The 15,611-nt window shown below is 41.3% G+C and overlaps 1 protein-coding gene across 2 annotated transcripts in view; it reads right to left on the bottom strand.

Annotated features, from left to right (window-relative positions):
- The window catches only part of ALG10 (ALG10 alpha-1,2-glucosyltransferase), a 21,787-nt gene continuing 6,176 nt past the window's right edge, over window positions 1-15,611 (bottom strand). The window contains exons 2-4 of one of the 2 annotated variants that reach the window (XM_075927632.2): window positions 14,645-14,765; window positions 10,136-10,333; window positions 1-7,103 (exon numbers count right to left, since the gene is read on the bottom strand). In XM_075927632.2, the coding sequence (XP_075783747.2) occupies window positions 6,054-7,103; window positions 10,136-10,324 (1,239 nt within the window). In that variant the 5' untranslated portion in view covers window positions 10,325-10,333; window positions 14,645-14,765 and the 3' untranslated portion in view covers window positions 1-6,053. The remainder of the gene's footprint in view (window positions 7,104-10,135; window positions 10,334-14,644; window positions 14,766-15,611) is intronic. The other variant, XM_075927621.2, reaches the window with a different exon arrangement.

Below are 15,611 nucleotides of genomic sequence, written 5' to 3' on the forward strand. Positions count from 1 at the left end.
AACTGGTAAAATATACAAAACCATTTATTTAAAAACATAGATATAAACATGTTCATGGCAAGACATCTTTGAAATGTATTACTGTATAAAGCACCTACATTAGTCTTTGGATGATGAACAAAATACATAATACAAACATGGCAGTCACAAATCCAATTAGCATACTATTTTTCTTGAAAGCAAAGAGGCAAAGTATTTAAACAAGTACAACTAAATACAAGAAGAATAATCTGATGAACTATTACAAAACAGAGATTCAATTATATCTGTCACACAAGGGAGCAGACCTGTTTCCAGGAGTACTTCCCATTCCAAAGGGAGAGGTCCAGGTGCGCTCAACCACAAACAGACTGACAACTCCCTAATCTGGCCATACACCTGATCCAGACACTGTGCACCACCAAGTAAGTACAGAGAAGGTATCCAAAAACCAGAATGAATCACCTCCCTCCACTGCTGCTCCTAGTAGCAATTCTAATAAGATTACAATAATGATCTCTGTGTGAAAAATATTGTTTTTTCCTTTTAGCTCCTGCAAGGAGCATCTCTAACTCTCACTGAAGAAAAGGAAGTTCACAGAGTTCTGAAGACTGCAGGATTGAAAACAAAATCCTTACAGATGAAAAGTGTAGCACCACAGGCATTTTATCCAGATCCAAATGTCAATATACCTGGGCTAGACAAGCATTCATGCTTTATGAACAAATACTTTATTGCTAAAAAGGATGAGCAGAACCAATCCAACTGTACTGGCTTAGACCTAAGCACTCTTATGACGGACATTTTGTAAGCAAATATTGAACAAGTCACTGAAATACACAGAAGGGGCAGACACTAAAGCAAAAAATATAAATTAGTGAGATAAAACAAAAAATAAGATTGTTAATACAGCACAAGAGATATATGCAGGAGAATATCCTTGAGATCTCTCTGGCTCTACATATTTCAAGTACACCAAAAACTAAGTGACATTTAACATATGGTAGTATACCATATGTTACAAAGCCCTTGGAGTATGACCTTTTTTCAAAAGCACATAGTACAACAAAAAAAGCATGAATATTTTAGCACAGCAGTTCTCAGACTGTGGGTCAGGACCCTGTTTTAATGGAGTCACCAGAACTGTTTTTGACTTGCTGAGGCCTGGGGCCGAGGTAAAAGCCTGAACTCCACTTCCTGTGGCTGAAGCCAAAGCCGGAGGGCTCCAGCTTCAAGTGGCAAGGCTCAAGTTATAAGCTCTCCCTCCCTGGGTGGCGACGCTAAGTCTTTGGCCTCTACACCTGGGTCTGGAGCAGGCTCAGGCTTCGGTCTCCTCCTCCTGGGGTCGTGTAGTAATTTTTATTGTCAGAAGGAGATATCACACGCCATAAAATATGCTGCATAGTAAGACCCCAATTTCAACAGAGAGCTTTTGGGCTTAATTTCTGGTTTTTCCTAACGAAGTATTAAAATACATTAAGGATTTCACAGAAACAAAATTCCAAATCTCAAATTAAAATAAGTATTTTAAAATAATATACCAAAAATACATGGTTTTAAAAATCCTAACATAAAAATTAACAAATTAAGAACACAAACATTGTAGCTACACAAGTAATTGAAAAAGTTACATGAGGATTTAAAGTATTTTAAATGATTTAACTCTTGAACACAAACTAAGGAACCACAACACTATAATTCAAAACAGTGTTAAAATAAATAACTGGACTTTGAAAAAGATGGTTGAAGACTGCCACCTTGTGAGGATTTTTAAAAGTGTGCCTCTCAAAACAAAATTAACCATTCTTTCTCAAAGATTACAACTGAGCTACATCATTTTCACAGAATAAATCTGAACAGAAATTATATATATGATGATAGTGGCTATTTACTATCAAAAGTTATTAATATAATCCAAAGTAAAGAACAGAAGCAACAGAAAATGAAATTAATTCTACAGGACTAGTTGTATACTGCTATCCAGAAAATATCATCTGTAAAACTTCCAAAATAATAATCTCAATTTTCTGTTTAAGAACTGAATGCAAAGGCATCATGTAATTCAGCCTCTATTTGCTGACCGCCACATTTTTATGTAAAATGTTATATTTTCCCACACTATAACAAATCAAACATGTTACTGTAACTAAATCAATTGTACCCTTTCTCCTCTTCACTTTAAACTACATATATTGTGGAGCCAAGAGGATCCATATGATTTTTTCCCTCTTATATAATTCAGATGAAAGTAACCTTAAAGGTCAAAATTCAGTCTTTTCTCTATATATTTCTCTGCTGTCTGAGATGCAAGCAATATTGATTTTCCTTATACTGAGTGTGGAAGATCACCCTTCATTTTCCTATTTAATAAAAAAAAATCAATCTATCTAGAGCTACTGCTTTTTGGATGCCATTAAAAAAACACCTTCACTGCCACCCTGGACAAAATAATCTGCTTCAAATTAGTATGATGAAATTATTTGTAAATAGACATTTCATTAGAAACATTTACAATAATTCAATTTTATAATGCTTCAATAAATCATTTTACAGGTTGTTCTTCCCTCCATCCTGTACCCTCAGAACCTGACTGGTCCCAAACAAGGGGATTTGCTGAACGAGGCAAGGTGCTTTCCAACATGGCCTGTGTTGCCCCCAGCTAGAACTCCAGATGAGCCCCGCTGCCTGCTCAGCTATGGCTCCCCAGGCTAGAGCTCCATGGCTGTCGGGGCTCCATGGCTGCTGGGGCTCTGCTGCCGGCCCCCACTACCACCTGGCAGCAGATCAGAACTCCCTGCTGTGCCGCCCACCTCTCCCTCACCATCGGGCTCCTGGCTGAGTCGCACCTCTCCCACCACCGCTCCTGCCCTGTGATCCTGTTGGCCACAGATTGCCATTCCCAGCCAATGGGAGCTGCGATCACCCATACCTGAGGAAGTGCAGGTAAAGATACCAGCAGTAGCCCACCTGGGGCTAACCCTGGTGAACTGCTGCAGTTTTATTGCCTGACACAGATCTAACCCAAAATCCTGGCTTCCAACATGGTCAATGCCAGGTGATTCAGAGGGAATGAACAAAACAGATAATCATCAAGTGGGATCCAGTTCCTATCACCTATTTCTGGCATCTGGCAAACAGAGGCTAGAGATACTTTACATTAGAGCATCAAAAGTAACAGGAAGAAGCACCCTATAGTATGCATTCAGAAATTCAATTAATGCATTTCACGGGAGAAGAAAATTCACGGTGTTAAAATGTGGAGCTGTTTCTATTTGCAAACTTCATCCTTTTAATTTTAAATAGTTATTAGGACATATGTATAAGTCATATGAACTGCTTACTAGTATCCCATATTAAAATACTCATCAGAAAATGCATGGTGCTCGGGGGCTTCCACACTGGGTCCCTTCTCTTTACAGGAAGGCTATGACAGCATCAGAATTTTAGTATTAAACTGAATCTTCTTTTCACCTGAAAAATAGCTTAGCTCCCTCAATTAAGTAAAAAGAGCACAAAAGCTATCCATCCTTACATTTATCTGAAAGGCATAAAAATACCACAATATCAACAGAGATCTACACTGAAAATAAGTGTACATAGACCATTTAAATGTAGACAAATTCTCCTCCATTTAATCAAGGAAAAACCAGCTTCCCCATAACCCACAAATTCAGAAAAACTCTATCAGGAAGAGGTCAGAATTCTAGCCATAAAACTACCAGAACCACCTTGGTTAGTTCTTCCATTTCCCCACATACCAAAATTAAGGAGTGTATGTTTAAAGTTATATTTAAAGCTTACACACACACACACACACACACACACACACCTTTTACATAATATTAATTACTGTTTTAATTAAACAATCAGAAAGTCTGGAGCCATGGGGGATTCTCTCCCTTAAATCATAAATTAAGACCGTGGTATGGGCTGGATTTGGAGGCAATGATGTGTGAAGGTGCTTGAAATGCTACCCAACTCATGCTTCTATCTCTTTACAGTTGGCTCCGTCATGTTGAAGTTTCTGAGTGGGCTCCCCTATTCAAATGCTATATACAGATTAACAATAAATTACTATTATTGGAGGCAGGGCAAGAAAACAAGCAGGAAGCAGGGGAGTGCTTTAAATACAATACTAAAAGAAATTACTCACTGAAGGGTGGCTCTTAGCTTTCCTTCAGAGAAGTAAGGTTGCAAAGACAGCGGTGGGCGAGTATGCTGTGAATGTATGGATTGGATTCCAAACCAGAGAGCAACAATTTACATACCACACAGCTGAGAAATGACAGCTGTGTGACCACATAGTTCTACCCTGAGAAAAAAATTCCAATTCAGAATTACGGATGGCTATATCCGTCTTATAGGCTGAATTTGCTATGAGTACACAGCAATAACTGAAATATTTCAGTCCCAGAATAAGGAGTTGCTGAGAGACAATTCACTCTAGGGCACTATATTTATAAAGCTGCTTTATAAGCTATTAGAAATGTTCAAAGAATACTTGCAAATTCAATTAAAGTAGTTGAAGAGACACAGCATTCATTGATTCTCAAAATACACAAATGTGCTTTTTTTTTTAAAAAAAATACTATATACAGTATACCTTTGTATGGAAAAAGTACTAGTTCTATAAATATGAAAAACATTTAAAAATACAATTAAATAATGTCATTGGTACTTTTAAAGACTGTATGTCAGATCTTAGAAACAATCAATTCAACTTGGGAGAATGCTTACATCCCACTTAAGTGCAAACTTGTTAAGTATACAACCTCAGAACATAGAAAGCCTATTATTTTAAAGAGTGTTCATTATACTAAGCTCCACAGTGTAATGATGTGTTTTAGAAATTGCTTCCTTTTTAACACATCATGTTATCAAAAGCAATTTATCTTTTGTTATACAATCACATATATTTCTCAAAAAGAAATTTCATGCATAAGGTTTGCATTATGAATTTATAAATATTGAACCTGGGGTAAAATTTTCAAAACACCTAAGTGACTTAGGAGCCTAGGTCACATTTTGAAGAATGACTTAGGGACTTAGCTTAATTTTACTGAAAGTCATTGCAAAGTAGGAACTTTTGAAAATATTATCCTTGAAGAATCTGAGGTGATATCTTGGATTCATTGACTTTAACCCCTGATCTCTAAGGGTACGTCTACACTGCACAGCTATTTTGGGATACCAGAGATATCCGGAAATAGCTACCCCACGTCTACACATGCATCCTGTTATTTCAAAATATTTTTCGAAATAAGGGGCATGCTATTTCTCCATCCCTGTAAACCTCATCGCACAAGAAATAAAGGATGGCTCAAAATAGGACATTATTTCTAAATTTGGCGCTGTGTAAACATGCCAAATTTCAAAATAAACTATTTTGAAATTTAATTACAAGAAGATACGCAATTTGCATAGTGCAAATTGCGTATCTTATTTTGACTTTAGGGTGCTTGTGTAGATGCACACCAACAGATATGGATGGAAATTATTTACTTTGCAGATTTTTACTGTTTATGTAACTCTTCATAACTGTTAGATAACTATTTATCTGCTGAAATACTTTGAAAAAAAACACAATCTGACATAAGGATGCTTACCAATTCATTTGCAATTTTTTGTTGGAGTTTTATATGTGCTGGTTTCCACCCAAAAAAGTAATGTTTACTCCAACATTCCCAAGCATCTAAAAACAGATACCAATTTCTTCAGAATCCCCACTGAAGAAAGAGAGTTTTATAAGTATTTACCATAGAACAAAAGTATTATTAGGAAAAATGACTGTAAACATCTTCCTCCCTTCACATTAATTGCAGAATGTTTGAAAATACTTCCCCCAATGCCATATATATTAAAGCTTCATAAATTTGGCGTAATGCCCTATCATGTGGAAAGAGAAATCAGATCTCACATTTATTTTCAATACTATAAACATACAACTCACATCAGTCCCCACACTATACTCAGAAAAGTTATACAAAGCAATACACTCTACTTAATTTCAGGTTCTGTATTCACATGTAAATTGCAGAAAAGGCACAGAATTGAGTTTTCTTAAGAGTACCAAATCACCACATAAACCTCTGGATTTCTTCACTATTTGGCCACTGAAAAGTTTTGTTCAGAAAGAGATGAAAGGTTATTGCATTCACAACAACATAAAAAGCCAGCTCAAGAAGAAGCCTGGAAAGAGGTGGAACTGGAATATTGAGCCTATATATTAAAAATGGTAAAATGAAGTAACGAAATTCTAGTAGTTTCTGAGGAACTGTGACAGCAAACACGCATACAAAATATAATAAGTTCCAGAAAACAGATTTTGATTTCAGTGAATCAGCCAAACTCCAGCCAGCAAATACATAGGCAGGAACAAATATATATTTCACAAGGTCATGTCTTTGGAAGACTTTTCTCCATACATAAAATGTGTAATGTCTGTTATCCCCAATCAAGTATTTATGAACATATGTAAATTTCCAGACCAGGAATAAAGAGATAGCAACGAGCATGCTATATTGAATCAAGTGCTTCCGTACACATTGAAGGAAATTTCCCATTTTATTCGGGGTCATTAGATGAGGAAAAGAAAAAAACAGAGTAAAGGAAAAGAAGTAGAACAGCTGAGGAACGTGGAAACAGGCTTCATGGCTACTTCTGTCACCAACAACTATTCCACCATTGATTATCACAAAAGCAAAGAACACAATTACTAAGAGGATGTATGGCCAGGTCAAAATAATAAGAGTTACTACGTTTTTAAGTGACATGATATACTCAGTAAGAAACTGTAATACTTTGATTAATTCTGAAAATGATCCCTTTGTAATTCTTTCTTCTTTCTTCTTCTGTGATTCTGTCTTCCAGGCTTCACTTAGCTGTTGTGCAACAACACTTCCCCCACAAAAAATTGTCCATATAATATTTGTCTGACGAAACATAAAGCCACAAAACCCAAGTAGGGCAGAAGTTTTATGATTACCATAAAGGCACATTAAATATGCAAACAAAGTAAAAAATACTGATCCTGTGTCTGTATAATAAAGGAATGTAAAAAAATAAAGATTAGGGAATACTGAAAGGGTTACGGTAGATAAGATTCTCTGGAAACCAGACACAGTCTAGAGAGAGAGAGGGAGAAAACAAACTATCAGTATTATTACTTTCATGACAAAAATTACAATTATTTAAAGGGTACCATTCTTTAAAATCCTCAGTACCATAAAACAGCATCTTTTATGAATGGCATTAGTTTTGATGGCACCAGTATGGACACTGCACTCTTTATTGTCAAACTTGTTACACTAATATGGAACATAAGACAAAAAAGTGTACGAGAAAGATGATAATGTAGAATATTAGAGCACTGCTGGTGATTTAAAAGTAAATTGTGAAGAAAATAGGAAAATTACATTAATTTCAATTCAATCTTAAGTGTTTATACAATGTCTGTCGTGGCATATCTAATGCCCCCATCCTGCAACTATCTTACTCCAGTTCCCTATGACATCCAAATGCACCATTCTCTGTCCGAACAGTTACCATTTCTGCTGAAACAGGCCACAGAGCATCATTTTAATCTATTAAATATGTGGTGTGGTTTCTACTAAAGATTTACATTTCAATTAATGATCTAATCGAGTAGTCGATGGAATTTCCATCGACAACTCAATTAGTCAATAAGGTGTGGGGTGGGGCACTCGCTATCCTGGCTGCATCTCTGCCTTTTAAATGTAGTAAGTAGCTCTTGTTGCTTCAGTCCCCTCTATACAGAGGCTGCAAGCAGGTGGGAAGCAACTAGTCGACTAGTCACTTACATCCCTAGTTCCTTTTAATTATTATTTTATAAATTAGTAAAGAAACTATGGGGAAAAAACTCCTATAGTTAAAAATACTGATGTCAAACTCTATACACCAATTACTTTACATTTATATTTCTATCTACATATATAAAACTAAAGCCAGTGACTTCTTTATTAAATTAGACCCTGACTCTGTAAAGATTAATGCATGTATTTTAAAGACTTTATCCTGGACTGAGAATATCTACATCGAGTGAGGATTTCTGATGATAAACGGATCATTAACCTGGCTGACAAAGGCATAAAATGATCTTAAGGATGAAAGCCAAAGCTAGATAAATTCAAATTAGAACTAAGGTGAAAGTTTTTATTTAAATTAACCACTGGAATAATTTACCTAGGAATCTCACTTGAAATCTTTATATCAAAATTAGGTATTTTTCTAGACAATAAGTTATAGCTCAGTGATACTCAGACCTCAGTAGTTCAGGAGCCAAATTAGCAATTACCATTACCTAAGAGAGACATAGTAGTATGAATTCATTGTTTCATTTGCTATCGCTCTCTTTATATAAAAAAAATTCCTGCGGGATGACAGTGACATTATCATGTTATCTGTGTCCTCATGCCATCACCCCCACCCATCTCCTCCTCCTTAGTTCAACTTAATGTTAATGGGCTTTATGCAGGGTTCAGTGTCCCTTGCTATGCCTGTCAAATCCCCTCTCTCTGGGGGTACATGTCTGGCCGGGGGGAAGGGAGCAGGAGCGGGCTGCGGGTTAGGGAGCTGAGGGTGCCGGGGAGGGGGGAGGGCTTGGATAGCAGAAGTGATCTGGCACAGTCCAGGGAGGGAGCGTCAAGCTTAGATGGTGGTGTGGACCTAGAACAGCCCAGGGGGGAGGAAGGGCAGATCAGACTCCCCTCTGCCATCCAAGCCCAACTCCCTCTGGGCTGTGCCACCCTGTTCCTTCTAACCAGACACTTATCCCCAACGTGCTCCTCCTGCCCCCTCCTCCCTGGCCAGACACCTGCCCCCAGCCTGCTCCTGCATCCTCCCGCCTAGCCAAAGAGAGGGGAATTGGTGAGCGAAGCTCTCATGCTCTTTGGCTGCAAAAGCTGCTGGAGAAAGGGGGTTGGCAAGAGTAGTGAGCAGGGGATATAGCCCCCTAGTAGTACAATATTATCTTACTATATATTTTAGAAATGTGTGTCTGTCTGTGAGTCCATTTGTTCAAGGACACCTCAAGAACCACCAAATTTGGTATGCAGATTTCTCTTATCATAACTTAAAGCCAGGTCAGGTTTTGGTTGTGCCAGGATAATGGGCTGTGGATGAAATTTGATTGTTTTTCATACAATGGAAAGAGAGGGATGTGGTAGGAGGGAGCTATACGGCAGAATACCAGAATGGGGGTAGCAAGGGCCAGAGATGGACACTGGGCCAGCCGGGGTGGAGAAAGGGATGGCTATCCACTATATATTTCAGAGAGTTTGTCTGGGTCTGTCTGTCTGTCCTACAGTTGGGGGAGATGCACCCCTCTTGTGGCTGAGCCCATGGACATTAACTTCTCACCTGGCCCTAAGCTGCTGTACTGAGAGAGGGCTGGAATTGTCCTCTCTTCCCAGGGCAGCCTGCATACTGAACCCCTCATCCCCAGCCTCACCTCAGAACAATAATTTAAAAAAAGAAAAAGAAAACTTATTTGAGTTAAAGACTCAAGCAATGCAGGATAAATCTTGTAGTATATTCATATTTAAACTGTATGACAGGAAATATTGTGTGTGTGTATTGTCTATCTGATTATTCTTACAGCAAAATGACTGACCAATAATTATTTTATCAACTACAATTGGTTAATAACACATTAAAAGCATCCTTATTGGTTAATAATATTAAAACACTATGTGATTTAATATTAGTGCTGCAGAGTCACAGGAGACACATTTAAAACGTCACTCCTGGCTCACAATCTTCAGTCTGAGTATTACTGTTCTAGCTCAACTCCAAGTTATGGGTTCGATGAAGGAATTGCTTGGCTAAGTTCAAGGCCTGTGTAATACAGGTCAGACTAAATTGTCATAATTGCCCTTTTCAGACTATAAAATCTATTAATATTAACTTTCTAAGAAGAGTAGTCCCATTAACTTGAAAAGGACTATCAAGCCCTTAGGGAGGAAGAAAAAACTGTTTTTATAGAAAAAGAAAGGATCCAGTAAAATAATCCAAATGATATAAATATCTGTTGCATAAAACTGAAGAGAGCTGAAACTCCTCATATAGTAACAGTTTATGGTCTCATCATAAATTTGTATATATTACTATATGAAATTCTAATGGATTTGGAATGTACCTTGTTTTTATTATGTATCTTGCATAAAAGCAAATACAGTAAGTAGAAGTTTCCAACACTGAAAAGGAGGTTAATAAAACGGAGCATTCCTGTGGAGCACACTATACTTCCAGACCATCCAAAGAGCCAAACTGCAGGTTTCACTATTCCAACAGACATCAAGTATAAACCAGGTAATGTAGTGATCATGGGGTCCCACTGAAAAATTTAAAAACAAACACGGAATTAAAGGTTTGGGTATACCCAACGATGTATCACAGAAATAATTTTAAAAATAACTGGTTAATAAGCAGTTTTATTTTTTACTTCAACATATTAATTTTCCATTTAGATAGGCTATATTGTAAAGGCGAGTATAAATCTTGAAAACACTTTTGCACGTGGCTAACTTGTTTCACTCAAGTAGTTCCATTAAGTAGGGGTCATCAATTATGAATTCAATATTAGTCAGATCTGCAAAAAAATAGCCTTAGCCTACTTTGAATTACAAAAAATATTTTAGTTTTTTAAGGATTCTATGCATTGGTTTATAAAAAAAAAATCATTTTTGTATAAAAGAACTAAAGACAATCCGAAAAGAAAAAGAAATTGCACTTGTTCACTTATTTCCCTCTTTACCCACCCATCTATAAAAAAGTTTATTTTTCTGATTGTTTTTGTATGACTAGACATCTAGCTTTCACTATCTTATTATTTTTCTTAAAGACTTTCTGGACAACTAACCGACAAACCAAAAGATTATCCCATCAACTTCATCTACCACATTAAAATTCACTGTAGACATCTATTCAGACGGTCTAAAATCTTAGGTTTTGTTAATACTTAACAAACAGAAGAAAGGGGATAGATAAGTGGTAGATTCCTAGCTGCTTGGGAGACTTTCCAAATGGAGTAACCCCGTAATCCTTACAGGAGGTGGACAAAATGGTTTTGACATTGTTTGATTTTTTCCCCATTCCCTCTACCTTTGTCCTCTATTCTTCGTCAATGAGTACAAAAAAATGTCTAAAGTAGATTTATTCTCTTGATTTTTTACTTTTTCTTTTTTTCCCTTCTTTTTATTTCTTCTACCTTTCTGTAACCTCTGAGAACAATTCCCATCTGCTTCCCTCCCCAATTTATCTAAATGCAGAGGAGACCATTCTTAGCATTGCTGATATATCTTAAAAATAACAAGCATGAAAAAATCCTTAATTTTAAAAAAATGTTAAACCTTCTTTATATATCCTAAACAAAAAAGGCCCCGAGTGCTGTGCTATCTTCCTTTTTGTGGTTGTCCCTAATTGCCACTGTTCAGGCATCCCTCAAATTATTGTTACTAGGAAGCACTTATGATTATATTGATAATGTCTCAGTCAATATTACATTTTTCTAGTAACAGCTAAGGCCTGACAATTGCCTCCCCCCTCAGATATAACTTGCACAGTCCAAGAATTGTTAAAAACTCACTTCACTTATCACATCATTTGAGTGCCAAAGCAGTTTAATCTGTTCCAGCAGACAGAGACATATATGCTAGAAGAAAGAGTTATATGTATACTGAACATTTCTTTCTGTGGCTTGTAGAATACGCAGCCCCCTAGGATATTATTGGTTTTTAATAAGATAATGTTGTGCATTTGCCCCAGATTCAGTGCAAAGTGGGCCAACTGAGGTTTCTAATGAAATCTTATGCGATGCTGATTCTGTTTGTACTGCTCATCTCTCTCGATATATAAAAAAAACTTTTCCTGCAGGGCAACAGTCACATCATCACATCACTCTGCATCATCCCATCCCCCAGTCTGAGCAGAGTCCCCAGAAGAGGAAGCAGTGGCCATGGCTCAGGGTTCCCCCAGCCCCTCCAGGGGGATGTGCCCTGGCTCCCCTACAAGAGCTGCTCTGAGGCCCTGACGCTCTAGGACCCAGGGGGGAACCGCTGGCTCCCCCGGCCTGCACTCGGGCCATGGCCTGCCTGGCCTTCCAGCCTCAACCACTCCTCCCACATGAAATTACAGCACCAGTGCCAGCGTCAGCCTCCTGCAGGGGAGGAGGGGTGAGGAGAAAGCCCCAAGACTCCACAATTCTTGGATGGGGGGACGGGGGAGGAAGAGGCGAGAGGCCGGGGGGCTGGCTGCAGGTTGCCAGGTGTCCGGTTTTGAACCAGACAGTCCGGTATTTGAGTTTTCTATCTGGGAAACAAACAGAAAATTTTCTAATTACATTTTTATTATTATCATGAGTATCAGTACATAGTTGCATACTGCCTGGCTGGTAGACACACTCTCACTGTGTGAGTGTGTCTACCAGCCAGGCAGCACGCAACTACGCAGTAGAGAGAAGAGGGGTAGGGGCCGGGATGGGATGGAATCCCAGGGGCCAGACTCGCCCATGCGCCCCATCGGGACTGTGCGCGGAACAAGCAGCACCCTAGGATGTGCGTGTGCCCCGGTCAGCCCTGCTCCCCGGCAGCTGGTTCCCCTCCGGTCAGCCCCGCTCCCCCCGACTCCCTCCCGGCTAGCCCTGCTCCCCCCAACTCCCTCCTGGCTAGCCTTGCTTCTCACCGGCCAGTCCCTCCTCCCCCCTGAGCTTCTCCGGCCAGCCCCGCTCCCCCTGACCTCCTCCCAGCCAGCCTGCTTCCTGCCAGCCATTCTTCCCCGCCCCACACCCCTCGATCTCTCCCAGCCACCCCCCCTCCCCCCTCCCCGACTCCCTCCTGCCAGCCCTGCTTCCCGCTGGCTGGTCCTCCCCCCCGCCCTGATCTCTCCTGGCCAGCCCCACTCCCCACCCAGCCGGTCTCCCCCCCCCCGCCCATCTGAGTTCAAGTGTGTCCAGTATTTTTTTTAAATCATCTGGTAACCCTACAGAGGTGGGGCGAGAAGCCGGGGCTGGCTGAGGCTGGTAGGAGGTTGGGGTGGCTGAGAGACCAGGGCTGACTGCAGCCGGGGGGGAGAAACCAAGAGGCTGGGGCTGGCATGGTCCCGGCTTTCCCATCCCCAGCGGATGGGAGGGCATGAAAGGCTGGGGTTGCTGTGGCCCCAGCCCTCCGCACCTATTATAATAGGTGGCGACTTATGTGTCCTATAGGGTGCGCACCTGCACAGGCGTTGATAAAGAATTTGAATGATGTGTGTGTGGCCCACCTCCTCAACTCCAGCCGCAGCACACGGGGCAGCTGCCCGCCTTTGAAGCCCCACCCTAGGAGCAGGTGAGCAGCCTCCACATGGACCTGACCCCAACTGCAGCCCTTCCCCAGGGCTGGAGCTGCAGCCAGGGTGGGCCACGTCATAGCTGCCGGAGCTGGAGCTGGGGCCACCGTGCGGCTGCTTCTGGGCCCAGGGCTGTGGTACTAAAAATAGCACCATGGCCCTGGCTCCTGCTTTTGGTAGCCCACTTTTGTTGCAGCTCCAACCCTAGCAAAGGGCTGAAGCTGAGGCCAGGGCCATGTGGTGGCTACTAATCTGCTCCAGTCCCAGGACGGGGCTGTGTGGCAGGTCACTGCCCTGTGTGCTGTAGCTTGAGCCAGGGCTGCACTGTGAGATATGCAGCACCCCCACAGCCATAGCTCCCTTTGACCAAGAACAGGAGCAGTGTGGGGCAGGGACCATCAGGTAACCTATAGGGACTGCCTCAGCTGCGAATGTGCTGCTCCCCCGCCTCCTCCGCACCCTTCCTGCCCTGCTCTGAACCTATAAGAAAAAATTGAGTTACTTTTACCTCTGACTAACTCCCATAAGTCTTTGACGATTTCAGCCTAACTATGCTTACAGCAAAAGAAATAATGGACTTTGCTGTGCATTTCATTGAACAACATTGTTCAGTATATGCACTTTCTGGTCTTAATCATAGCTCTATCTAATATCCTCTATCTAATTCATTCTGTATGTGTATTTGTAGCGCGGCTGGGCTTACGGAGGAGCTCTTCCCTCTCCAGGTCAGTGGGTGGCCACTTCACCCCAAAACACACCCTTCTGGTCCTGGGCCTCAGGTCCATGACCAGGCTAGATCAAGCTCAGCACACCAGTCTCTGGAATGAGAGGCCCGGGTGGGTCAGCAAACAAATAGTGACGGAATTTGGTAGCCCCAGCCCTGGTTCAGGGTGGAGCAGCAAACAAACAGTCACGCAGGTCCATAGACCAGGCCCGGGTTCAGGCACAGTGGCAAAAATCAGGTCTGGAGTTCAATAGCCCAGGCCCTGGTTCAGGGTGGGGCAGCAAAACAAACAGTCCCAGAGTTCAGTAGCCCAGACCCTGGTTCAGGGTAGGGCAGCAAAACAAACAGTTTGGTTTCCTTGCTCAGATGGAGATCTGGGAGACCCAGGCGGCTAGTCTGAAGTGGAGGAGTTGGAAGGTTGGATGACAGGAGGGACTCAGGCCTGCTCACTCCACTGCATCCCAGCCCAGAGCCCTAACAGGAGCAGAACAGTCTATTGTTGGGTTCCAGACCACAATACACTGACCCCGGCCCTGGCTCAGCCAAACTGTAGTTGGCTATGCCAGGGCTACTTCCATTCTCCCACTCCGTGCATACCTGGTTCTCCAGCAGGTTCACTGGTGTGTTGGGGGATCAGTAGCTCCAGCAGGAGTCCTGGTGGGCCTGGCCAGTCCTCAGCCTCCTGCAGGCAGGGTGGTCCAGGCCAGTCCTCAGCCTCCTGCAAACACAGGGGCCCAGGCCAGTCCTCAGCCTCCCAATCTGGGAGCACAGGGTAGACATATGATTCCTCTGCTGGCTGGGCCCTGACTGAGATCCTGGGATTTATTTTTATAGCCCTGGCCACGCCTCCTGACTTCCGGTCAGGTGAGGGGTTGGGGGTCAGGCTCGGGGTCACGGAGGGGTCACGAAGGGACTCTTTCCCCTCCGGGTCAGTGGGCGGCCAACTCCACCCCACTACAGAATTGTTTATGTCCAATTCCATTTGTTTATCATAGCACTATGCAAGCAACTTTATGACTGATAAAGGCAAGGCATTTCTATTAAAAGCAGCACATTTCTATTAAAAGAGAAGGAGTTAACATTTGGCCACTGTTTCAGCAGGGCCTTTTTAGTTATTGGAAGCTTTGTAAAACCCTTGTACTTAGGAGTTTTCTGAGTATTCAGAAAACTGGTATGTTTCATCAATGAAAGATTTTATTTCTTTGTGCATGGATAACTAAAACTTTAAACATGCCTTGGTTTCAGTGCTCACTACAGTTTTGCTTTTGAGATAGTAGATGGGGCAAGGAAGGAACTGATTTGGAAATAACAAAAGGGAAAATATTTCAAAATTCTCACATTGCACATAGGCAGCATGCCATTTTGTATTAAGGGTCAGATTCTGCTCTCACTTATACCTTTATAAAACAGGAGCCCAAAGGTGTAACTGAGAATTTGACCTTAAATTTCAAACAATTATTGAGTTGCATGTGTGTGCATGAGGAAGTAGAGAAGTGGGGCATCACAAAGAAATATAACCATTTTTTTTCTGTATGTTTAGCTGCATCTTTGATTCCCGAGTATG

This window comes from Pelodiscus sinensis, chromosome 1, assembly GCF_052426305.1.
Source record: "Pelodiscus sinensis isolate ZL-2025 chromosome 1, ASM5242630v1, whole genome shotgun sequence".
Classification (NCBI taxonomy): Eukaryota; Metazoa; Chordata; order Testudines; family Trionychidae; genus Pelodiscus; species Pelodiscus sinensis.